Source organism: Phalacrocorax aristotelis, chromosome 1 (genome assembly GCF_949628215.1).
Source record: "Phalacrocorax aristotelis chromosome 1, bGulAri2.1, whole genome shotgun sequence".
NCBI classification, from domain to species: Eukaryota; Metazoa; Chordata; class Aves; order Suliformes; family Phalacrocoracidae; genus Phalacrocorax; species Phalacrocorax aristotelis.
In genome coordinates, this window is record NC_134276.1 from 75146342 (window position 1) to 75173692 (window position 27351).

General features: G+C 44.0%; 1 protein-coding gene across 4 annotated transcripts in view; it reads right to left on the reverse strand.

Moving 5' to 3' along the window:
* Positions 1-26032, reverse strand: part of SLC9A7 (solute carrier family 9 member A7) — a 74082-nt gene extending 48050 nt beyond the window's left edge. For 3 of the 4 annotated variants that reach the window (XM_075093974.1, XM_075093984.1, XM_075093964.1), the window contains exon 1: positions 25631-26029. In XM_075093974.1, the coding sequence (XP_074950075.1) occupies positions 25631-25913 (283 nt within the window). In that variant the 5' untranslated portion in view covers positions 25914-26029. Of the gene's footprint in view, positions 1-25630 lie in introns of all 4 variants that reach the window. The other variant, XM_075093993.1, reaches the window with a different exon arrangement.
* Between the last annotated feature and the right edge of the window lie 1319 nt (positions 26033-27351).

The window sequence follows — 27351 nt, forward strand, 5'->3', positions numbered from 1 at the left end:
TGACCAGAGGGATATTCCACACCATATAACATCATGCTCAGCATGTAAAGCTGGGGAAAGAAGGAAGAAGGCGGAGGATATTTGGAGTGATGGCATTTGTCTTCCAAAGTAACTGTTAAGCCTGATGGAGCCCTGCTTTCCTGGAGGTGGCTGAGCACCTGCCTGTCCATGGGAAGGAGTGAATTAATTCCTTGTTGTGCTTTACTTGCATGTGCAGCTTTTGCTTTACCTATTAAACTGTCTTTATCTCAATCCATGAGTTTTCTCACTTTTACCCTTCTGATTCTCTCCCCATCCCACTGAGGGGACCGAGCAGCTGGGTGGGGCTTAGTTGCTGGCTGGGGTTAAACCACAACAACTTCTCTCTTCCCAGAAGTCTTGCTGCCCCAAGCTTCATCCATTTACTAACACCACAACCTCCTACTGGTAGAACAGACAAAGTTTTGAGTTGACCAAATTTTCAAGGAGATCTTTGCTGAGGCAAGCCCCATGCTCTGTAGCTGTGGACAGAAGATCAACTAGCACTAATAAACAAGATGGTTTGTGGCTTATAGGGAAATGCACCGACCCAAAAGACAGAAATAGCAGCAAAATGACAACTCTGGCTTTTTGTGATCATTATGTCTGACCATAGAAGTTTTGTTATTGCAACATCTAAACACACGGAGTCTTGACAGAAGAGGTATCTGATCTCACAGGGGCAACCTGCTGCTTAGAGATGTCTCCAAAGCAGAGGTAAGAAGCCATGTGTTCCCCTTGCTTCACCTTTCTGGGTGACTGCTCTGAGCATGGGCACTTCAGTGGCTGTGGCCTTTTGTCAAACATACCACAATTCTGTTTAGCTGTTTAACCCACTGACCCAGCTACACCAATATCCATCCCACTTCACACACTAGGAACCAAAAAAGCCAGAAAACTTCTAGGACCTTACGAACAGGTGAACATAGAATCAGAGGAATCGACTATTATTTGCCCAAGACTGCCTTTTCTACTTTCAGACATAGTGTAAAATTTAAGCAGTTGTTTTAGTACTAACTGCAAAAGCCAGGCAAATGACTGCTGCCGCAGCCTGCAGTACATGAGCAGTTTTATGACATTTCTGTCTTCCTGACTGATTCCCATGAGCTAGAGAGGAAGAAGAAAGATTGCACTTTGAGCTGCAACAAGAAAAGCCAGCCAAAAGCTCAGCCTGCTCACAAGCAGCACATTGTCCAGAGGTCTCACAGCTGCAATTCCCAACCTCCTACACAGCCTGTTGTCACCCTCCTATTTCCCTCTTAAACTGGTACAAGCTTTACCTTACTCCAGCCAAACTCACCCTGCAGTTCCCAGTCACTACCTCCTTGCTCTTCTCCTACTGCAGACTGATGCTTCCTCACCTGCTCCTGACAGATCTCAGGTGCTGCTCTGGCCTGACTTCTTTGCCATCCCTCCCAGCTTTTTTAGCATCAGTGGTGCCAGCATAGTGCCCGAGCAATCATACCCACTTTGCCTTTTCTCTGCATCCCACCTCAACTCTAACCCCAGAGTGTCTCACTAATGGCACAGACGTGGTTGGGAACCTATGATTTTGTGTTCCCTCCTAGTCCAAAGGTGCCACCTGAACACTAGTAAAATCAGATTTATTAAAGAGCAGACAATCTCCACTACATGGAAAAAATCTGACCCACTGACACCACAGGGGTTTGGTGCAAGACCCCTTGGTAGGAGAGAAAGGGATAAGGAGTAAAACATCATTCTGAAGGCTGATCTCACTTACACGAGCAGAACCACTCTGCACCTCATAAACTTGCTCTTATCATAGCCATTTTAAATGCATACAGCTATTTATTTATGCTGTCTTTTGGCCATTCATTCCTCTCCCCTGCGTATTCTCTCAAACAAATACAACCTCAAGAACAAGCATAATATAATCTCAGATTTAACCAGCAGGTTTTCCCACACAAACTGTTTCAACACAACCACTCCCAGCCCCACACTAAAATCTTGGGTTTGGACATAGGCAAAACAATCACTATAAAGCAGTTTTTGCTTCCCAACGTATATGGATACCATTTCAGGAAGATACCAAGCCAAAGGAAAGATCTGTTTCACTCGCTTGACAGCACTGCACTTCAGGGCTGCTTCAGATAAGCATCACCAAAATATCCTCCAAACTTTCTTAAGTTATTTCTCATTACATGATTTTTACCAATACAAGGGGTTAACTATGCCTAACTAGTTCACTTAGAAAATCGCTTAAGTGAACATGCTTTTAAAATAATTAACTGCACACAGAATGTATAAAAACCTGGGAGCTTAGATATTTGCCATCAGAAGCATGAACAACTCCCACTTCCCATAAAATTAGAGGACAGGGGATGAACACACACACACACACACACACACACAAGGTAGCACAGAGAGTAAGCAGGCCATGAAACCAAGCACTGCTGCTCACCATGCATGTCCTTCACCATTTTTGCACACATGAGCTTAAGTAGTCAGCCGCATTACTGCTCCGATGTAACCTTCGCAGCCTTTTCTTTTTACTTTTTCATTTAGATTTTTCAAGCGAAATACAGCATCACCTAATTCTGGATTTACTTCACTTTTACTTCTCCAAAGATACTCTTTTCTTAGACTAAGAAAATGCCTAACAGAGTAATACAAGTGTCAGTGACAACAACATGGAATACGATATACTGCATTTTGTCTAGCTTACAACTGTCATCCTGAACCACAAAAAAAGTAACTTATTTATGTGGCTGTCAGGGTTCTGGTATCAGATAAATAGTTTAAACTAATACAAAAAAACCTCAAAACATTGGTTTGTGTAGATAACAGGTTACACCACCCTGTGCTTATGTGCTGAGACAATCCACATCTGTCGACATTGCTCACGATGAGAGCGCTACCCTCAAAGAACACGGAAGTGTTTACAACAAGTTTTTTATTTTTAAAAATTCCATTCTAGTACTATTGCTTTTGGACAATGTGTTTAAGACGTGGATGATTACCTAGACACTTGGAAAAACACCTCCTGAAACTTTAAGAGGTACTTACTCCAAGATTTGTTACCATATGAATTTGCAGGTTAAATGGCAGTGTATGTGCACTCACTGATACCCTCAGAGCACACAAGCTGGACTGGTAGCTAATAAAGGCTGCAGATTTATTTCAGTGGAGGTAAGTTATCCAGGGCAACTCATTGCAAGCTTCTATTTTGCCTCCATCAAGCTTAGTTTTGGTACCTCCACTCTGTATACCTTGATGTATAAGGAAGCCACTAGGATACGAGAATGGCTTTTGCCCAGAGTCAGCAGGAAACACAACTGTCACTTTGTCCCCTTCCATGCAGCAAAGCTTACAAGCTAGGAAGAGAAACCGTTCGGAGTCTAGGGTTGCCTATTCCTCCCATTACTGCTCCAAGCCCCAAGTCAGAAGGTAAATAGCTTTTCCTTTCATCCCCCTGCTGGAGCCTTCCAGCCCAATGGAGCATTTTCAGCCCAACTCGATACTTCCTACATCCCAGAAGCTATGTTTTAATGTGTCTCAGAGTATTACAGTTGAGTTCATTTACAACCCATAGGCAGACACAATCTCCTTCGTGCTGTTCATGGTAGAAAAGCCACAGAAGTGCTATAAATGAAGTATGTTTTCTGTGGACACTGGAAGTCTCTTGTGCACTTGAAGAAGAGAGTTCCAATTTAACGATTTGCCTGTTAAAAACATTAGCAGTTTGCAAGAGCTCCTACACATTTATCTTTCAGGTTGTTCATCAAGATGGGTGGGGAAAACAGAACAGTAATTATCTGGAAACAAAACAAATTACAGCATCGAAAGATACGCACCAACTTAAGTCTGACAAACACATCTAATAAAGTTCAAGCTCAAGTTCAAAATCTAAAGCCATATTAGGAGAGAAATGAGATGTTCTTACAAAGCATTTGCAACTTGCATACATAACTAAAGAGAACAAGAAATAATCAAAATTTGACTCAAGACTTTAGGGGAAAAGGAAGAAAGGGTAATTTTTCTTTTTTCCTTTAGATACCAGCTCAAAGTTACTTGCTAAAACCACTTTTGAGTCCTAAAACAAGCCACTTCCACAGGTTTAAAAAATGACAAGTTTTTTTGAAGAGTTCTAGAAAACACCCAAACCACATAACTTAGAGATAGGCTTTCCAATTTCAGCTATGCACCTTCTTACACAAAAATAATACAAAGCGTTATCATGTTTAGCATGGATTTCCATGCTGTAACTTGCCAATGTAATGAAATACTTTTAATACTTTGTGCATGACTTTCTACTGGCTAAGGGTTTGCAGAAAGAAGGAAGTCAGATTCTTTGCTTAGGCTGCTCAAAAACCAGAAGAGGCAACAGTTTCAACAGCTGCCTCCAACTCGAGCTAGCAAATTTGGGATACAAGGTGCAGAGGACAAACGCTTTCCGCTACCATAAACAAGTCCAACCGGTGGGAACCTGCAGACAGTTAGCAACCCTGAAAATTGACTCCTGTATATCCAAAGACAAAACCAGAGCTCAAATCAGAAGTTTGGAGATGAAAGAGCCCTTATGTCCACAGATGCTGCCTAAACCAGTTTACTCAGACTGTATTTCCCTGAGATTCCCCGTGGCTTTTGGCAGGAGACAAAAAACGTTTGTCTTTATGGAGCAGCCCCAGCTGCCCTTTTCTAGGGCATCAGCAGGCATTTATCTGCAGCTTTGACTGTTGCCATTTCACTGACGGATGAGGGGTGCAACTCTCACACGTCTCCTGCGCATTCAACAGCCAGCTCCCTCTGGAAAAGTCTAGGTCCCGGTGAGCCACTCAGCATCAAGTGGACAACTAGAACTTGCAGGCTGTAGCGCTGCCTGGAGAAGCAGCCTCTGCCAAGCCACTTACCTCTTAATGCTCGCCCTCCTGAAAAGGCAGCCTGAGACTTGCAGCAGTTCCCACTGATCAGGAGCAAAACCAAATTCCTGCTGTGCTATATAAAGTATTCTCTTTCTGCAAACTGCTTTAAAGTTTAATGCAACAAGAGTATGGAGCCATAAAATTGATGATTATTGCTTTACCCTCCAGACACAGCGTTGCAAGCACACCTCTGAATTCAAAGATCCTGATGAGATCTCCAGCAAAGGCACAAGGCGGTTTTTAAAAGAACTGCTCTCTCTCTGGAGATGTAGAGTATCAGGCTTATTAAATATTAAGGCCAGACAAATTGAAGAGATGTCAACAAGACTCAAGACTTTGCAATCCAACGCTGACAGACTGAGTGGTGTCTGTGGTATCTTCACCTAACATTGCTGCAGATTTTGCAAAAGACGTACTTACATAAAAGTAACTTGATTTTTTGCAGACAAGGAGTAGAAAATACTTCTGTCAGAGCAACGACATTTCCATTTCCAGTTTCTGAGGAAACATCTCATAAAAGGAAGGCAAGTTCTGTTAAATAAAATTTGTATGAGTTATTTTGCTAGGCTTAAGTCCTATCCTTATTAGTGCCTATGCTTTAAAGTAAAACTGCTGTAAAATATTAACTAAAGACCTCCATTATAGTTTTTAAAAAAGAGATTCAAAAAAGAAAGTAAAAACTTCTGGAAAAAAAAAAAAGAAGGGACAATAGTGAGAAAAGACTCTGTGTTATAGCTGTTAAGACAATTACTTACTACACTAGAAAAAAATCCAAAATAGCTTATGATTATCTCCAAAAAGGCTTCCATCACAGTTCTGCCATTGGTTATGAAAGATTAGGAACAGTTCTGGGTATCTACTGAGGCTTCCACAATTAACTTGATCAAAACTACAGCACAGACTCATGGAACACCAGAAAACCCAGAGACACTTGAACGGGGAGAGCACCATGACATAGCTCAGCGAGGGAGGAAGAAGGCTGGTGACAATAGGCTGTAGAAGCAAAGAGAAAAACACTCACCAAGAAGCGAAGTGCAAAGAAGCTATAACCAAAACTGGTTGGTTACAGCTTGAAACTGCATCCCCTGACTTGTCTCTTCCCTCCATTACCATTACTTTATCTTAACTCCAATAGTACATTTTTTATGCAGAACACAATCTTCTAAAGCAAACTGAAGTGTCCCACTCTGCACATGCAGCACAGTAGACTTCATTACAGTTTGCTTTAGAAAATTGCTTTCCACTCCCAGAAATCAGCAGGCAGAACATGAGAACATTGCAGTGGGTTAGACAGCTCAAATATGAAATCCAGCCTCATTCCAACGCATCTTGTGTTTACTCTTCGACTGGACTTGTTACAACTCATAGGAGGCCGCTGTGCAATAGGATCATGTCTGATTTATTAAAATTTGGAAAGGATATCAGCAAGGTGGGTCTCTTCCAAGAGTGACAAAGCCTTAAAGCAAAGCCATGCTGTCTGCAGAGCTGGATGCCAGGCTTGAGCCTGTAGGAGCTTATGAGTGATGCAAACAACCACAAGCCACTTTTCAAAGAGGCATTTGGCATTCTTGAACGAGTAAGTCTTTAGAGGTCTGGTTTGCAAGAGTAGTGGGCTTTCCAAGCTTCACTGATACATAAGAGGATATCTGGGAACATAAAGAGAAGAAAATCCCAATTGCAGGCATCAAAAAGGGACAACTACAAAGGGATTCAGTGAATGCTTTTGATCTTGATCCTTGCCATGATTCCTTACCTGAAAGAAGGAGTAATAGCATTCCCCTGCAAACACATCACAGGATTTAACGGTTGTGTGAGCCCCCAGAGAGAAGCAATCATATTCCCAAAGAACAGGAGAGGGAAGGAAGAAAACTTTAGAGATGTGTTACATGGTAACAGCTCTATATACCACATACAAGCTCTCTTCTAGAACCTAAGAAGAGACAACACTGTGGCTAAACAAGACCTTTCAAGTTAATGGTACAAGGTCATTTGCTGATCTGGACACCCTCTGTCTCCAACAGGATCTAGGAATTGACCTTCATTGCTGCTGGAAACATAGTATCCTTCATCCCAAGGCAAAGCACAAGTTGGGCTAATGCAGTTAAAGGTGAAGCATGGGCGAGGTACACGGACACAAAGATGGCAATGCGTTTTCTGATCGTGGACACAATGAGAGGAGAGATTGGTGTAGTACACTTTTGGAGTGTGACAGTCATTGCTTTTGCAATTTCCAAAAGACCTAGTGAAATATCCTAGGAGTCCACATGACCATGGGATATAGTAATGTTGGACATTGTTATTTGATTTTCTGTGCTAGAAGTAGCATGGAAGCTAGTTCATACACATGTGCTACACACACCAGTTTGTTCAGTGTGACCTATCAAAGTTATCAAATAGGAACATACAAAAAAAAAAACCCAAAACAAAACACAAACCACAAAAAGATATATCTGTGACATGACAATGCAAATCCAGCCTAAGAGATAACAGCTGTGCAACTGATGCCTACAGAACTGCAAATATTCAGTTAACAACTTCTACTGGCAATAATCACAGATGTCCTGATATCAGGAAATGCAGTCACACCAATTCCCGTCAAACCAGAGAACACACATACATTAGCAGAGATCTGCAAAAAAGCACATCACTGTGTGCTCAAGTCTACCATTAGCAGAGATCCTAAAGATGGCAACTGCATGCAAAGTAATTTCACTGAAAACCTGAAGAAAACAGTATTCAAAATATGTGCCTAGACGGCTTATATAGCACTATGTCTTCATCAAGGGAAATTTCTCTTCCCCTTGCTTCCCTCCCTCTAAATATATATCTCTCAAATAGCTACTATTTTCAAGCGCTGAGTTTGCTATTCAAAGGCTCTTTATGCAAGACTTGTCATTAGTAACGAACTGTCACTAGCAAAATACTGTTCAGGAAGGGTTATCTCTAACTATAGACATTAGTGGTACTTTTTGAAGATAATTGCCACTTCAGTAGCTGTGTTGAAGTCCCTGCGTTTGCTTGTTGGCTCAACCAAAACAGATTCCACAGTGAAAATTCGAAGGCAAGAAAACCTTCTTCAAATCAGAATATTAATATTGTGTGCAATAAATAACACTCACATAGGTGTTATATTTTTATACACTATTAACAGGCGTTACATTTGGTTTGTGCAGTTGCTCAGCCAGCTAGTACCAATGGAGTCAGAAGCCCCAGTCAGTCACAAGACATGTCTGTTCTGATCTGCACAGTCAGTGCCAGGCAGACTAGGTACCTGTACCCTGCAAAACACTTTACCAAACAATTTCATTCTAATTCTCTGTTTTAAATTACATTGTACTAACTTTCTAATGTTTTATCTATCTGAAGTCATAGTTGAACCAGATTGTTCTATCAAGAGCAAACTGGTAACGTGAGACGTTATTAAGTCGCTCTGGTACTGGAGCGTTGTGAAGTGCTGCATGCCAGGTAAGAGTGCAGCAACTGCCCAGTGGCTGTTAACTCCTAATTAACACTGTATTTAGGAGAGACTACTATCTGAGGATAGAACCGCTAAAATGCTTTATCAGAACACTATGGAAAAAACTTGCATTTACTACCACCCACCACACCAGGGGCAAAGTAGAATCTGAAGGCACCAACTCTTGGTCATAGTACTACTATATTTGTGAACACAGGGAACATTTCAGACTCCAGAATCAACTCTGACCTTCAGGCAGTACAGTAAGGTCTTCCTTCTTCAGTGCTCCTGGCATAACACAACACAGCATCCCACTCAGAATTGCAAGTTCCATTTTGATAAGACTTGTCTCCTAAGACAAATGCAGCTAGCGATGGAAAGTAAAATTGAAGTCTCAAGTTACAAGCTTTTAGTGAGAAATAAATAAATCCATCACACCTAAGAAGAGAGATACACTAGTACATCAGATACTGTCTTGGGATACGCTCTCTCCGAGTACTCTGCTGTGCTTTTAATAAAACGAGTATGTCACCTAAAACTAACATTTTTTGCCAGCCCAAATACTTCACAATATCCTGACAACTGAACAAACGCCCAGGACAATCCATCCATTCATGACCACTGGAGTTCATCATTGCTACTTATTCTTCATCCTCCGCAGATGCAGTAATCCTTATGAATGCAGCCTTTCTTTAGATTGTAAATAACAGCAATAGGGCCATAATGAAAATCTATCCAAAGAAAATCCAAGCTTTCAGAGCATGCACTGGAGATTAGCTGATCTGTACAAGTGTTAGCTAGAAAACATACATGCTCTTCAAAACAAAACAGGTAAATGGTGGAAATTGAGTCAAAAAGGGTCTACGAAGCACTACATCATTCAGGTGCTGTATTTGACAAGCTGGAAAGTGCTTCTGTATAAAGAAAGTTGTTTCACAGCACCTTCCCTCCCAAATACACAGAAAGACTACCTTTTCTCACTCCTTTGTGTCTAGGGATCAATAACTCACACATAGAAGGAATGACAAAAATAAAACAAGGTTACAGATATGCTGAAATGCGGTTGCGGGCACTGTGAAGCATTCTGCTGCTTCTGTACAAGGTATGTTCACATCAGCCCCTGACGATTATATGTTCTGAGGCTGTAGCAATTACAGTAGTTCTTGAGAAAAGAAAAATTACTGCTGCGTTGCCTGTTCATGCCAAGGACCTCAAGAGAATTACCGCTTCAGCAAGTCTTCCCTCAGTAGCAGGCAAATCAGCTGCACAGTGCTTTTGCTATAACCCAATGTGAATAAAAAATTGCCTCCCAGATTCTAAAAATAGATTACACAATAGATAATGCAACCCAGTAAATACACATTCACTGCAATTTTTTTTTCACAAAGCTTTTAACAAGCTGTATCGATTTAAGCAAGAGGACTTGTTAGGAAATATGAGCAGGTTAAGCAACAATAAATGTAAGATCAAATTGGATAACTGCTCCTTACAGTAAAGTGTTACCTAGCTATTAGACCCACAGGTACACAGGATCAGTTTTCGGCTCGGAGCTAATTATCATAGGGAAGCAAGTAGACTATTTAGCCTAGCATTTTCTTCTGGCATAAATAACTAATATTTCAGAAGGAACAACAGAACTCTGAGGACAAGTACAGATTTATCATTGTTACCATGATGTTTCAGGTTACAATGGGTGCAGGAGAAAGTGTCACCTTCTGCATTGTTATAATAGCAAAGCATAGGCAAAAGGTGTGCCCAGTTACTCATGCTAAATGCTGACAGGCTGAACTGCCAGATCATTGGGCAAATGCTCAGACTGCAGTCAGCCAAGTTTTAGACGACAAGCATAACAATAAAAAGCTTGGCAGATAATACCATTAAATGTATAAAATCTACATATTCAGAAACCAGCATAATGACTGGGCACTACTAAAAGATTTGCTTTGAGGACTGGGTTCAGCTTTTGTTACTCTCTGAGCAAAAAATCATCTTTTCCAGTGGTCTAAGTGGAAGATTTATCATTAAAATAAACTGAAAATTAACAAAGTGTGCCACAATTCTCCTGTTGCGACAGCAACTAAAAATCTTGCACCAAATCAAACAGAAATAAAGGACTGAGTGGACCTTACAAGGTGAGTAATGCATACAGTGTCTGATATGAAGACACTCACAGCTAACACCAAAAAACCCCACAAAAAGCCCAGGAAACTCCCTGTTAACTATTTTACCAATAGTCAGATATCCATTTAAAAAAAAAAGAACCAAATATCAGCTCTCCTTATAACTGTTGGCTAGGAAAAAAGGCACAAGAAGTCATTCACACACCTCTGTGCCAGGTTAAGACTCAGCAGTAGGGAAGGGGCACTCCATCACCTGCACGCTCTCTAGCACTGGCACTTCTCCCATAAGGGACATGGCAGCCTGCCTGCTTTGCAGGGCTGCTATAAAGCAAAAATCATGGACATGTACAGGAGCAGTTAAAATATGCAAAGTCAGATCATGTTTAATTGGGGCCCTGTCTGATCATTACAGGAGCAAAAAGCATGCACAGCATTGACTGCTGCAGAGTGGAGAGTTCTGCTTTTCCCTTATCAGAAAAGACTACACTAGTGGAAATTACTGAGTAAGGACAGAATCACAACTCGTGATCCCAGTTCAGCAGCGAGTTTCCTGAGCAGCCTTGAGCAACCCTTTCCTGTTGCCTACTTCAGATCCAGTACTATTTTCCATCTTTAAGAGGCAAAAATTAAGGCTTTACAATGTTTGGATGCTAATACTTAAGGGATCTGCAAATACATACACACACTTTTTTCATCCCACAGAAACAGGTATGAAGTGTTGTGAGGAGAATTCGATCTTAACTTTAGGCTGATGAGCAGCAGTGGCCCAACCATTCCACTGCTCCCTGCTATCACACCATCCCTTCAGGTGTGCTAGGTGTGCCAAGCAAGTAGGAGTATGAAGAAAAAAGCAGCGGCGTAAACAGGTGACTAAATATTTTTGCAGGGCGAGCAATATAGCTGTGGTGGTTCAGAGATGGTGCAACTCACATTGATTTCTGAGAATGTATACCACATAGTTTAACAGCCTAACCCCAGCTGCAGCCAGAAGCTTCCTCCCCAGTTAAGTTCCTGAGGAAAAACGTCCTTTTCCTTATTTATCACCTCAAAGACTTGAGATTATTGGACTGTGACCCACAGACTACATAGAAATGTCTGCCAAATAGCACAGGAACATAGCAATGAAAAGCCTACACCAGTAATCAGATAATTTTTCTTCCTCACAGAAAAGCTTTACTTTTTCCAGCCATTTTTTTGTCACCCCTAAAAAAATTCACATCCCCCCCAGAATACTTCTGTCTTGCCATAGTCAGTCTCTCAGCCCATGTCAATAAGCCTAATGGTATCCAATGCCTTCTCCTTGGTTAAATCTCCCTGTGTAGAGAAAGTTCAGCCGAGCATTTCTCCTTGGGGTACCTGTTGCCCCAGCAATTCATTCTGAAAGTTAATCTGGACAGGGTAGGTCAATTCTTCAGTACTGGCTGATATTCTGCTCACTGAAGCTTACAATGAAACTTCACAATCCTCAAGCACATCAAACCCTAAGTCATAGAAAAATTTTCCTGGCCAAGACAGCCACTTGTCTAACAGAACATGTCCTGCAAATGTGACATCCCAAGAGAAGCACATAGAACTTGGTTAGTTTAAGTTACAGTCAAAAGTGAGCTTTTTGTACTATTAAAAAAAAAATAGGATATTGTTTTCATTTTCATGTTGCTTAACTTTGAAGGCCAACATTACAGAATGGACGTCTGACAGACAGGTGCTAACAGGAATCAGTAAGATCTTCTCAGTCCTTTTTACCAGCTCCAGAACACCCTCCTGGTCACACCAGCCCACCACCTCTGAACCACATAAAACCCCTGCCTGCTCAGGAACTTCCCACAAATCTGTATTTGTCAACAAGTTGCTGTTTCAAGCTTCTTAGTAACTAGTAAGACAAATGCAATGTAACAGGTAAATCACCTACAGTAAGAACTGTCAGATTTAAGAGTATAACTAATAATTACTTACATCAGACCAATGATTGTATATTTATTTCAATATATTATTCATAGACCTTTTATGTTCTCCATATAATATACACTTAGTTTACATTTCAGAACAATAGAAAGAGGGCACCTAAGTTTCTTCAGCTGAAAAGTTTTTCTGGTATCATTAATAAAAAAAAAATCTCCAAATGTAAAATGGTACATTTACTATACTAAATCAAATGCAAAGAAATACTGTTTCCAATCAAATGAAGCATCAGAAAACCGTCTCTGTGTTCAGACAGAGAGTATTACACAAGAACAGGCTATTCTGGAAGGAGAATAATTCAATTCTTAGGCATTGTGCTGGTTTTGGCTAAGGTAGAGTTAATTTTCTTCATAGCAGCTAATACAGGGCTATGTTTTTGATTTTTGCTAAGAACAGTGTTAATAATACAGAAATATTTTAGTTGTTGCTGAGCAGTGCTTACACTAGTCTGGGACTTTTTCAGCTCCCCAGGCTCTGCCAGGCGCACAAGAAGCTGGGAGGGGACACAGCCGGGACAGCTGACCCCAACTGACCAGAGGGATATCCCACACCACATGGCATCATGCTCAGCATGTAAAGCTGGGGGAAGAGGGAAGAAGGGGTGGATGTTCAGAGCGTTCGCATTTGTCTTCCCAAGTAACGGTTACACTTGATGGAGCCCTGCTTTCCTGGAGATGGCTGAACACCTGCCTGCCCATGGGAAGGAGTGACTGAATTCCTTGTTGTGCTTTGCTTGCATGTGCAGCTTTTGCTTTACCTATTAAACTGTCTTTATCTCAACCCATGAGTTTCCTCACTTTCACCCTTCTGATTTTCTCCCCTGTCCCATGCCAGGGGGAGTGAAGGAGTGGCTGCGTGGTGCTTAGTTGTCAGCTGGGGTTTAACCCACGACAGGCTTGCAGCATTGTATGTGGGTACAGACACGTGGGTCAGAAACGTGACCAGTTCAAGGATCAAGTTGTCCAGAAAACACCATGCAGTTATCGCATCATTTGGATTCTGGCACTTTACCATCATTGCAAAAGCTGCCAACTTTTGTTCTTAAGCATTGCCCTTTCCTGCAATTAATGGTTCTGAAGATCTCAGAAGGTTAGATTCACTAAAAGACTATATTTTACAAATTCATTATAATCTAGTGTTACAAATTGACCTAGCTTCCTCAATTGCCATTCCACAAAAATTCTATAACAAACCCTGGTCATAAATAGTCGTCAGAGATACAATTTTTCTTCTTATAGATAAGCAATCTGTACTTTGCCCACAAGTCAAACCTTAAGCCTTCTTTGGAAGTCCAAGGACTGAAAAGTAGGTCTTGCCTTTGACACAGACAATTAGCAAGTTAAATAATGCTAGTTTAATTCTTGTAGTAATTAAATATTCCTAGAAACAGTGGCATCTTTACCTTACATTTTGCAAAAACACTGATTCATATAGTATTAATTAAAAAAATTTAAACAATACCCACAGAACCAGGACAGCTGAGAACACAGCCGCAAAGCAAGAGAAAAGAATAGCCAAACCTATGGGAACCATTGGAGGGCAAGATTTTTCTGTATCTGTGTCAGCACTTTGCAGATGAGGAAAGAAGGAGGAAAGGAGGCTACCAAAATTCATATAGGCATCATCCTCCAAATTTTTGTGAGTCCTTAGTTTCTCTTGGATCTGTGGTAGTGGTAGCACCTAATGCAGAAAAAACAGCTTGCAGTCTGGTAACAGAGAAAAGAGAACCTATGACTTTGGCCAGTGAGTGTAGCAAACCAAATGCTTCAGAGGCCTTTTTTAGTTGTGTTTCTCTGTTTTTGTTTTTAAGAACTATAAGTTTAAGCAGACCCTGAAGGATTAAGGCCTTGGTATGGAGCTTTAGCTTCAACCGGCTAAGAACAAAGTGTTCATAAACACAAAGTAGATTGTGCTTATTTACACCTCCTGCCTCGACCTTCCAGTCTTTATGAGAGGGGCTCTGTCATACATACAACACAACACATAATGCAAAGTTTTCTCTATGCCTAATTAGGGTTGACAAAACACATGTATCTAACCTACGCGCTTGATACAATAAGAAGATTAGGTATTTGTGTCTGAAGTACAGAGAACAAGAAATATAGCTGTCCTATGTTTTACATTTTAGAAGAGATCCCAAAACCATTAGGGTCAAAACCTGAAAATGTTGAAATAAGTACTCAAACATTTGCCAGCAAGAGCAGTAAACTTTTCATGGCTCTCTGAGACTAATATATGGAGACAGGGAATATAATCAGGTACTAGGTATCACCAAGATATCTCTGTTGACATTTCTGTTTCATGCAGGCACATGTAAAAACTGAGCATGCTGCAATTATATTTAGTTACTGCAGCTTAACAAGCAGGTCACCAGTAGGAAATCACTCACGAGCTTTTCAGTTACGCGGTGCTAAGGTAAAAGATTAATTTTATGTCCATGGACCTCTGAAAAAAAAAAAGTCATTTGGAAGATGGTCACCCACTGGATTTCTTGGAAGCTCAAGAAATCTGTGTGTGTTCTAAGGAGGTTCCTTCTCTCAGAGAGGGAGCTTTGGGAGCTGCAAGGTCTCCAAGGACTTGGTAAGTCAGAACTTCGGAGAAAAATTAAGCCTGATAGAGAAGCAGCCTTTTCAGTCAAGCTCTTGAAGTCTGAAAAATGTGTCTGGGGCTGAGCAGATAATTGCATTGCTCTAACACATGTGAACATGGTTGAAAAAAGATTAAAAGTTTGTAGAGATAAAAATAAACTTCATAAACAAAATATTTGCCAAGTTAGATATACTGCCATGCAAGGAGTGTCTGGTGGGAGTATGGTCCCCGTGAGACACTAGTATTGCAGATAGCCATGACAAAAAAAACTGTACCTTTTATGCTGTGCAGCAGTCACAGCTGCTGACAGATAGAGCTTCTAGACAAGCTAAACAAGCAGAAGTGCCCGCTTCAATGCTGTGGGCAAGGAAAGGATGCCACAGCCAACCTTATTAGACATGTCTGTCAAAGGTCACATACAGTCACCCTCCTCTGCTCTTAATATAAAACATTACACAATATTCAACTAGAATATCAAAGATAACTCAAGAGGAACAACCAGGTGACACTTCTGCAATAGGAATAAGACTTTACACGAGTTTTCTTCCTCCATGCTTATTCCTTATTTTCCAGCCATTGCAGAACTGCAGCATAGTTGGTAATGCCAACTCCACGCTCTGCTTCACATCCCCTGTGAACGCCTCTGCCACCTCAGGTGGCACATCCCTTCTGACTAGCCAAGGTGATCCCTACATACACCAGTTCAAACTCCTTTATTTAGTTCAACTTCTAAAGGCTACTTAGAAAGAGTCAATTACATAGCAAAGCTAAAAGCCGGCTGGAATAAGTTCGTATTTCAGGCCAAGAACAACAAGCTTCAAACAGTGTCTACTAGCAAACACAAATAAAGCATTAATTGTATTCTCTCTCTCAACCACTTTAGGTTATCAATTTCATTGCTTGTACACAGACAAGCAAATACAATATCAGTTAGGTAGAACCTAGCTAGGTCTTTGGTGACTGCCGTTATATGAAAAAGCCAACCCAAATCACTGTCAAACACCAAGATAAAGCCTCTACTTCTCCAAATGTAATTTAAAAAAAAACACTTCACAGTGTATAAAAGTAGAGTTTGTAATCCACCTACGAAACCAGCCAGATCCTAGGACTGCAAGCAACAGTGCTGGGTATACAGGGAGTGTAAATACACAATCTCCAGCCGCAGCAGAGTTTTGGATGGGGCAAGTGTCCAACTCCATGGCAGGTGACTTGAATATTCAGCAAAGGCTGTAAAGCAAGTTCTCTAGCTGGAGAAGAGGGTGGATTCTGGGGCTAAACACTAACAGTTCGCTCAGTAGGAAGGCAATTTAAGGAAGAACAGTCAAGCTGTCTCATGGATAAGGAAACTATTCCCAGGAAAAAGGCCATTACACAATCAGTAAGCACAATGATTGTGCAGCAGTAAAACAACAGATGAGAGGTATATGATACTTTAAATGCAAGTCCCCTTTCAGTACTGAAGGACTTGATATCAAGTGCTAAGAAATGGGTGAATAAATAATAATTTCTCAGAATAAGTGTGGAATCATATTATCCAATATAATGGATTCAAAGAGTACAAATCAAAAGCTAGTCATGTCCTTGTGGGACCCTTCATATTTTTAAACTATCATCAGTTATAACATCCTTCCATTAGTATCTTATATTCAAAGCAACGGCAAAGGTTAACAGAAGTTTTCATATTTAATCCAATTCTTGAATTAACAGGATAGCACCTGAGCCTCAGAAGTAATGACTACACTCCCAGTGTGTTGGCACCGAGCACGGCCACAGCATGCCCTGATGCAGAGCTGACATGGGAGAACCTCACACATAGGGGACACCACACAAGCAGCTTTCTCTTCAGCTAGCTACTGATGGTAAGTCACAGGTGCATCCACGCACAGCCAGCACATTGAAGACTCATCTCCTGCACAGACAAGGTAACTACATTTTAGAATACATGGTCCTTTGTTTCCACTTTTTTTTTGTTGACGATAGTCCCCCAACTTCACAGTGAAAGAGCAGAAAAAGCCAAAGATCAGACACTTTAAAAAAAAAATCATCTTGGTACTAATTATTCTTTAGGTATAAGTGAGAAGTGAAGACAACTATGGAAAGGCATGACATTCAGAATAAGCATATCACTTTAAACTTTCCACAAAGGTATGGACACCAAGGTGTCCATCAGACCCACAGCTCTGCTGTTCAAGCTGCCCCTCAAAGGGGCTTACAAAGTAACAGAGGAGGAACTAGTAATACACTCATTACACACACTTTATGTTCGCACCAGGTGTTTCAGTGGTCCTCAGCTGCCTTTAAAACCTATTTCAATAGGGTGAGGTATTTTGAAAACCCTGCAAGCAGAGAAAATGGCAGCTATGGAGAAGCAGCCCAGACTGCAGCAGACCTGCAAGCCCCACCAGCACAGCTTTACAGGCAGGCCCCTCCAGCAGCAGCAGAGCTACCCCATTGCTGGGCCATCTGGGTGGCAGCGCAGGTAAGCCCACAAACAACTTCTGGCAGCAGTGCTGCACCTACAAGGGCTTTGCAAGGACAGACCTACTGGGTAGGGATGTGATCTTTTTCCATGCGTGGCTCACACATACAGCTTTATCAGGAGAAATGCAGAGCTTAAACCCAGCCTTTGAAACTGAACATGAAATACTGAAGCCAGGAAGAAAGTGCAGAAACCACGCACCTCCCCTAGCTAAGCGCACAGTTCACCTCCCCTACTCTAATTGATGGGGAGCCTTCAACTATTTCTCCCTGACACAAAACCTCAGCTTCTTCCACCATCGCTTTCAAGGGCCGTTAGGCACTCTTAAAGTAAAGTGAATTGTCTGATTTCAGGGCATCAAAAAAAAGGAGTTTTATACCATTTCTCTTTTCTCCCTTCACACTCAGTTAATTGCAGGCTGAAGTGTTTTTTAATGGGGGTGGGGGTGGGAGGGTGGGGGAGCTGTGCGTTTGAGCTAAATTACCCATCTTTGGTACACACAGAAAAGACCTGATCTGCTGAGAACAACTGTATATTTTTTACAACACTAGTAAAAACCCCTTCAAGATAAATACCCTTCTAAAAAAAATAATTGCTTGTATCACATCCTTTCAATATAGACAACGCTTAGTCTAAAGCAGGGGGAGAAAGCCTATATTCAGTATTAAATGGGAATAAAGCCCTAATCCTGAGTCACAAATAAGGACTCTGATGGGGGGAAAAAAAAAGTCTACAAGCTGGTATTTCTGGCTGTCAGAGTGGAAACAAAAGCCTTGAGTTAAATACTGAGTCTGCCTCCTGAACACACAGGGACAGTACAACAGCTCAGGGCCAGACTCACAGCAGTCAACACGTGAGCAAGGAAAGAGCATCCACGGTACGCAGCACCTGTTAAAGGGCTAGATAAGAACTGCAAAATATTTTTACTTCTGGCCCCTAACAGGCCAAGGTCCATAGTTCTGGATTGCAGGAGGTGTCCTATAACACACCATAGCTCTGAGCTTACCTTTTTTTTTTTCCTTCTCTTTTTTCTTTAAATAATGGCTGACCTGGTTCCTGCTGGTTTCTAGATCAGTAGGGGGATGGATACTGCCACCTCTACCTAATGGAGAGAATGGTTGTTCAGATATCAGGGGATGGGGGTGGTTGGTACAGGGAGGCCAACTTCCTACAGGAGATAGGGAAAAAGGACTACTACTCACCCACAAAGTGAGGTTTGTGGGGACAGAGGACACAAGTGGGGGCATAACTAGATGAATGATGTCACTTTCCTCTCACAGGGAATCAAGCCTTCCCATCACCACTTCCAGAGCTATCTGTGTGTGCTGTGGGAAGCCATCCCAGCTTGGAGGCAAGGCTTATGCCCGTTTCCAGTTGTACCAACTTTGCTGACAGTAGGAGCTGGAAGCACACACAGCAGGAGTCTTTAGAGTTTCCACCTCTTTTAGTGAGCCCAGGACATGCAGTAACTCAAAAAAAGCGTTTTACAGGTTGCACTCCTGCACCTAAATACTGCCCAGGTCTGGCTGTACAGATGAACCAGAGGCACTTCCGAAAGCACCCTGCTGTGTGGCTAATTGCTCAGGGTGAAGGGGACTTCAGCGTTAGGATGCTCTAGTCTTTGTATAGTACAGAAAGCAGGAAAGGTGTGTAAAAGACGCATTGCAAAAGAAGGCACAGAATCACTTCAGTCTAGCACAACTTTTTTTTTAATTAAATATTGGAAAGAAAAATGTCTGAATTGTTCATTTTGGTTTGCATAAGGCATAAGTCAATGCAATATTGTGAAACACAGAGATAAGATTACGTGCCACTTGCTACATAGATTTTTGTTAACATAGCCAAGGAAACATTCTTTATTACCCTTCTATGATTGTCCATAAAACAAAGGCCTAACTTACCAAAGGGAAAGGAAACAACTGAAAACCGAGACCTGATCCATCCCATCCACCTTGTCCCCAAAACATACAGACCCCCAGTTACTGAGCAGAGCAGCACTGAGATGAGGATGTCATCAGCACCTGAGAAGCAGCTTTGGGTATCTTGTAAGATTTCACAGCTTTTATATACTCCCTCACTGTCCCCTTTTCAGTCTTCTCACCTGTACCAAGAGCAGAAGCTACGGGAGTAGAGTAGAGAGAGGAGCTTAGTCTTTGTGCTGCTTCAGGGATGTGCCTTGGAGGACCGGTTTAGAGCCATATTTCTATTGCAAGGTTGCAACAAAAAATCAGAAATGGTTGCAAAAAAAGTCTTCCGAAGCAGGCTAAGGAAAACCTCAGGCTCCTACATTGCTCAGACAAGAGCAACAGTAACCCATAACATGCTGCAGAACCACCTCACAAGTCTGTGCCCCAGACATCAGGTTACCTACCCTCAGTTCAGCATGCTCCTACCAACACAAACAGCCACTGAGCTGGCACATAGGAGCAGAGGGCAGGCACATGGGTGAGCTCTGCAATAGCGCAGAACTGGCATCTGTTTGTGAAAGCTTTCCAATTCAGATAAGAATTACAGTGTATGCAAAGGAACACCCTCCCCTTCAGTCCCTGGTTGGTTCCTACAACCGTGTGCTGTTGGGAAGCAGTACTGGCTTCAACAGCCAGTAATACCACCAAAAGCTTCCTCCTCACATAGAGGAAACCCAGGGCTGCCATTTCTCTCTTCTTTGGCTCATGCTGGTGATCAGAAGGGTATTCTGGTGCTGATTTGATAGAACATCTCAGGAAGCTGAACTTAACAAACATAAAAGTGAACTAATTTATCTCAATTGCTATTAAAACCACTGCCATCCCTAAAAAAAAAAACAAACCCAGGCAACCAAAAAAAACCCACAAAACATTCCCCCCGCCAACACCCCACCCCGCTCCCCCACCCCCAAAAAAGATGGCCACATAAAAATCACTGCTCTGAGGACTACAGCTGAATTGTACTCCAAAGACATTTCAGAAACATTAGTAATTTATAAGCTATCCAACTAGCCCACCAGAAGAGCAAATCTGAAATACAGGTAGGTTAATGACAGAGATATAGTATTTCTTCCAAAATCTCTCACAAGATAAAATGGTAAGTTCCATCCAGTCGCAGGCCACAAAGCAAGCTTACAGACAAGATTTGCAATACAATTAAAACATCCTGAGCAGCCAACAAATTGAGCAAGACTCACTTTGAAAGCCTGCAACCAAGTGATTTAAAAAAAATATCCAGGAGGAACAAGCAAGTTGCCAGAGAAAGGATAAAGTTCTCAAAACTGGGTGCTCAGAGTTATGCTCCTAAATCTAGAATTTGAAGGCTTCTGTGAAAGCAGCTTATTAAATACCAACATTGCCATTGTTTTGATGCTAGAGATGACCTGACACATCTCCACGGCCATGTGTTGGGACTAGAATTGTAACAGAGATCACCACAGGCAGATAAGCTAAAAATAGGCCTTTTCTGTATCTATTCTGTGGATATAGAAACTTAGTCTGATACAGAGTATTTGAGAACAAATCTGATGTTTTTTATCCTGAACGTTTACCTCATCTCTCATTTCTGACCCACAGAAGGTATAGAAGTTTTATATGCGTCATCATATATTGCTTTTCTTTCTCTGCACCCAAGTCCAGTTTTGCTTTTACTTTTACCTGCAGTGCTAGCACTGGGAGCGGCCCCCAGGCAGTTCCAGAACAACCCTGCAGCTCCAGAGCAACCTTCCAGAGAAGGTACATGGTAGGACTGACACCTGTGCTGACGTGTGGGTTGCAGGTACCCAAATTATCACTTATGAAAAGGGGCAAATTAATTGCCTGATTGGTGTGATACCACTGGACCACGTCTACATATCCAGACAGCTGCTTCCTAAAGAGCGGAGTGCTGGGAGGCCACCATCACTTCCCATCCTTCAGCTCTTCCCTGAGCGTTCAAGGTGCACGGTCCATGGGGTGCCCCTCAGCAGAGAGCAAAGAAACCTGCCAAACACAGAGCTGCCACACACAGTTGAACCTCTGCAGGAAAAAAAACAGCTCAGAACACTTTGCCCTTGGGCCTCAGACCAACACAAAGAAAAGCGAGCATCATGATTCCGTGGCAAGCTGGAATATGTGTGTCAGCAAAGTCTCAATTCCTTGTTTGCTCTGTTGTGGGTTGTTGGTTGATTGGTTTTTTCAGTTGCTCCATAGTGACTTGCATCAGTAACACTGTTGCCGGAGTAGCTGCAGAACATTTGTCCCATGCAAGTATTTAACTTCCACAGAGCAACACCCTTGTTACAGTTTCAAGACCAGAATAATTCAATGTATTTAGCACTTTATAAGCCAAAAGCATCTTGTGGAATGACCTGCGGACAATCACAGCGCGATGGCATGGTGCAAAATCAATTCAAATCAGCATTGTGCCTAAACCTGCAGCTTTATGTGCGAAGTATTTTATGACATTCAAAAAAGTTAGGTCCCTTCCTCTTTCACATACACAGCCGTCAGATCTAGCACATGCAGCTGAGGTCTGTAACTTTCATATTGTTTCACCAAAAATAAGATTTTAAATTGCACATCAAAAAAAAAAAGCAGCACTGTAAGTCACTAAACATTCATGTAAACTTCATGTTATTTCACGTCTTAACAGATGTTTCCGGAGAAAGGTATTTAACACATCAGAATAAAACAGAGAAGCAGCAACAGTCTGCTGAAGGGACAAGGACAACACAGCAAATAAGAAACATGGAAAGGCCGCACAATGATTTTAACAACTTTTTAATCTTCAGCTGAAGCAGCTAGTGTGGTGAAGTTATATAAAGCACAGCAAATCTGAACATGGCAGTAAATTTGTTGTGTTGAGGACTGGGTAATTAGACCACCACTCTGAACCTGTCAGGCATGGCAGACACCTCCCATTCTATGGGCAGCAGAAAACATGCTACTCGAAGTCTGGAAGAAATGCAGACTTTGGCAGCACCAGTAGTACTTGGGCCACGGGTCTCTCTAGCTGGGTAAAGCACATGCTAACAGAAATGTGATCAAATCAACAGCAGAAACATCATGAAAGTAGAACAGGATGTGCTTATATGTGGATTCTCAGAAAAGATAAGTGAAAAGCGTTGGCTAAAGTTCACTCTGGCAGGAGGCAGCTTCTCCACTCACCGTTTCAACCCAGTGTCGTGCCACCTGATTCCTACTGTGCTCAGGGAAAGCGGTCTCATTGTACATTACTGTAAACTAACATGCCTAGATAAGAGGAGAGGAGGGGAAAAAAAAGAAAGAAAGAAATCCAACTCCATCACCTCTTCTTAAAGAGCAAAAGAAGCAACCAACCATCAAGACCTGCAGTTCTAACTAGCTCAGGTCAAACATGCATTTGATCTAATACAATCATGCAAAAATTCATCACTGTGAAATGAACAGTTTTGGTGGGGTTTTAGGTACAACAAGCCAGTTTTCCCTAGGTCATTGTCTCCATGATAAAAATTAATCAGCACTGAAGTGCTAGCTTACTCTCCTGTAAGTAAAAGCCACTTAGGTAGCACTGAAGAATGCTGTGATAGAAACGTTTTGCTTTTTCTGTTAGAAAAACTGAATGTAAATCATATAAGTGCTGTGGACTTGATCATAAAACCATGTGAAAGTTACCTAGTGTGCAGAGTCTGGAGCCTACATAAATAACATACTACAAAATACATCCTTATGAGAACGCTTAGACACCCAGAACTGTTTCATTCTAGACACTTGTGGTTTTAGGGGTACAAAACCTTTGGCTGAAATATTGCCGTATAATTTTGTGTTTAAGCCAGATTGATCAAATATATGCATTTTAAATACACGCATAGTTTGACAGACATGTGTTTCTCAGATACTGAGTTACCAGCAAAACAGGAACTTATCTCAGTTTAACTGCTATCCTTTAAGTGATAAAGAAGTATGAGGAGAAACTCCTATTTAAGAATAAAGCCTGGTTATCAGAAGTATAACAGACAGTTACTTTGACACTTGTTATGTTTTCTTCCTTGGCTCTAAAGGAAGTCTGCAAAATGCTGAAGTGAAGCCAGGTCTCAGCAGAGCTTTATGGCGTGAAGGCTAACAGCGCTAGAAAGGGACTGAACTTGCTAAACACGTTTCCTCGGATGTTTTCCATGACATGGCAAGAGTCAGTTTGCTTGGGAGGGAGAACAACATGCATTTTGGTACACTATAGGGGTGTATTTGGAAGGTGACTGTATTGAGGAATGATCTGTGAAAACAAAATTATTTAAACGAGGGCACACCAAGAATGTGGAATGGTTTGAGCCAGTCATTCTTTCAGCAGTGCTGCCCATGGTGCAGAAAGGGCTATAGCGTAGTGCCTTTGCTGACACAGAGCACTTGTACATTAAACTGGGATCCTAGCATTCATTTCCTGGATCATGAACTGGATGTTACAGTAAACTCGTTTGAGTTTAATGAGCAGCAGCAGTTCTCCAGTTGAATAATTTCTTATTTCCCACACAGCTCATCAAAACGCATACCCAAGTGCCCTTGATGTCCTGGTACTTGCATTGCATACATTAGCGCTCCCACGTACGCAAGATTTCCACCATGAAGTAAAAAACACCTAAATCACTGAAATGCTCTTAAAACATAAATGAACTTTCTGAAGGTGACAACAGCAGGGTAATACCTAAACAACATCTTCAATACAACCTTATCCCGTCTCTTCCAGTCAGCACATACACAGTTAATCTACCATCTCATGAGCACTCATCAGCTGCTAAGCATTAACAAGCTAGCACCTAACTTACTTATATGCCCAACTGTCAATTCGTCAGCTTTCAGCAACAAGCATACGTGAAATACACAGCAATGCAGCAAAGAGATCAGTGACTAAGAGCAAATTGGGATGGTTTAAGAGAAGCATCAGCAGAGGAAAATTCCACTGCTTTGCAAGCGATCATGTAGCTCCCGAGCAGTAGTACTCATTGGGGAAGAAACAGTTCACCTTCCCGCTCCCCTCGAGTGCCAAATTTCTCATCTGTGGTTACCCTCAACACGCTTCTCCTGACCAGCCCTGGGTAGGTGTTTCTCACCGTTCAGCAGGAACCGATTCAGCTCACGAAGAAGAATAAGTGCCCCTGGCGCTACAGCAGCAGCCAATCACCACCAGACAAATCATTTTTTAAACGGATGGCTGCTCCTCATCGCAACTGTTTATGTGCTGCGCAGCCAACTGCGCACGAAATACAATTGTGTGGGTTCACAGCGGAGTGAGTACTCCGTGGCGTGGGCTCCGGCTCACCTGCAGACCTCTGCGCCAGCCATTAACGGTACCGGCACGGAGCCCAGCTCCTCCGAGGCATCCGCCCCACCAGCGCGGGGGAGAGCGCACCTTCTGCTGAGGGATTTATTTTCCCTCTGCTCCCATTCACCGGGGGGGAGAGGTGCTGCAGATGACACACTCAGCTCAGTACCACGGTTATTCCACCCAGCGGGCTCAGGACGAGCTCTGGGCCCTGCCGAGGGTGTCTGGCATCGCCACGGTTAGTCGGTAAGCAGCAAAACTCGGGCCACCCGTGACAGCGGCACGCCAAGAGACAGCGAGCAAACCCCCGAACATCCAAGTTTACACACGCTGCTTTTCGCACACTGCGTGCCACAGCACGGCGAGGGCGCTTGGGTCAGGCTTTGCAGAATGGTTAGTGGCGCGGCCTGCACGGCCATACCCCGGACCGCTGGAAGTGCCCCCCCCCCCCCCCCCCCAGCGAGCTGGCTTTCTGCAGCGGGCGGGGTGACCCCCGCTGCGGGCCGTGCCCCCCCCCAGCCCGGCGCCGGGGCGCACCGCTGCCCGGGCGCCGCTCTGCTGCCGCACGGCAGCCACCGGCCGTGGGCCCCCGCGCCGCCCCCGGCCCGGGGAGGGGACGCAGGAGTACCGGCACCGACGGGCTTTGCCGCGGCGGGGCTCCCTCTCCCCCGCGGGGTGCGGCCTACCCCTGCGCCGCCGCCGCCGCCGCGCTCCCGCACCGCGCCTCGCCTCGCCGCGGGCGGCGGGGGCGCGGCCGAGCACCGGGGCCGGTCGCTGCCTGCGGGCCCCGTTCCCCGCCCCGCCCGGCACCTGCCGGCGGTGACCCCGGCCCTCAGAGAGCCGCCCGCCCCAGGAGGGGGCGGGGAGCGGCGCCGGGACTCACCGTAGATCATGGCCAGGCCGGTCTCGTGGAGGAAGCGGACGCGGCGGTGCTTGAAAAGCCAGATGGTGAGGATGGTGAGGGTGAGGAGTAGGATGAAGGTGAGGAGGCTCACGCTGTCCTGCCGGTGGCTCTCCTCCGCCTCCTTCTCGGTGGCGAGCTCCTCCATGGCGCTGCTGCTGCCTCCGCCGCCGCCGCTCCGCTCCGCCGCCCGCAGCCCGCCGGCTGCCAGCAGGAGCAGCGGGAGCAGCGGCGGGAGCCGCCGGCGGCGCAGGGGCAGAGCCATAGCTGCGGCCGGGCGGGAGGGCTGCCGCGGCTCCCCGTCCCACACCCGCGGCGGCGGCGGCCCGCGGGCACTGCCCACCGCCCGGCCGGCGGGCGGGGAGGGGCGGCGGGAGGGAGGGAGCGCCCGGGGACCCGCCCGCCGCCGCCTCCGCCTCCCCCGGCCCCTTAAAGGCGCAGCCCCGCCGGCCACGGCACCGGGGGGTAGGTGTGTCTGTTGTGGGGACGCGGTGTATGTTAGTCCGGCCTCCCGCCCCCGCTGCGGGGCCGGCTTTGCTTCGGGAACTGCAGCTGCCGCCCGGGTAGGGCGGGCAGCGCTGCGGGGCCCCTCCCGCTGCCGGTCTCACCGCACCGTAAAGCCGGTGAGCAGCTTGTAAGGCGGGTGCGGCATTGAAGGTCACCTGCCCTCGCCCGGGACGGAGCTGATGGTCTCCCTGGGACCTGCAAGGGAATAAACGCGGGCACTGGTCCCTCGGGGTCTCTGAATTTGCAAAACCTGTCCCAAAAGAGTGAGAATGTGCTCACTCGAGTGTTTTCCCACGTAGGGTCTTTTCTCTTCTTTTTTTCCTCTTTTCTTTTTCCCCCCCCTTTCCTTTCTTCCCCCCCCTTCCTTTCTTTTTTCCACCCTTTCCTTTCTTTCTTCCCCCCCTTTCCTTTCTGTTTTTTCCACCCTTTCCTTTCTTTTTTTTTCCACCCTTTCCTTTCTTTTTTTTCCACCCTTTCCTTTCTTTTTTTTCCACCCTTTCCTTTCTTTTTTTCCACCCTTTCCTTTCTCTTTTTTCCACCCTTTCCTTTCTCTTTTTTCCACCTTTTCCTTTCTCTTTTTTCCACCTTTTCCTTTCTCTTTTTTCCACCTTTTCCTTTCTCTTTTTTCCACCCTTTCCTTTCTCTTTTTTCCACCCTTTCCTTTCTCTTTTTTCCACCCTTTCCTTCTCTTCTCTTCCCCCCCTTTTCTTCTCTTCTCTTCCCCCCCCTTTCTTCTCTTCTCTTCCCCCCCTTTTCTTCTCTTCTCTTCCCCCCCCTTTCTTCTCTTCTCTTCCCCCCCTTTTCTTCTCTTCTCTTCCCCCCCCTTTTCTTCTCTTCTCTTCCCCCCCCTTTTCTTCTCTTCTCTTCCCCCCCCTTTTCTTCTCTTCTCTTCCCCCCCCTTTTCTTCTCTTCTCTTCCCCCCCCTTTTCTTCTCTTCTCTTCCCCCCCCTTTTCTTCTCTTCTCTTCCCCCCCCTTTTCTTCTCTTCTCTTCCCCCCCCTTTTCTTCTCTTCTCTTCCCCCCCCTTTTCTTCTCTTCTCTTCCCCCCCCTTTTCTTCTCTTCTCTTCCCCCCCCTTTTCTTCTCTTCTCTTCCCCCCCCTTTTCTTCTCTTCTCTTCCCCCCCCTTTTCTTCTCTTCTCTTCCCCCCCCTTTTCTTCTCTTCTCTTCCCCCCTTCCTCTCTTTTCTTCCCCCCCCT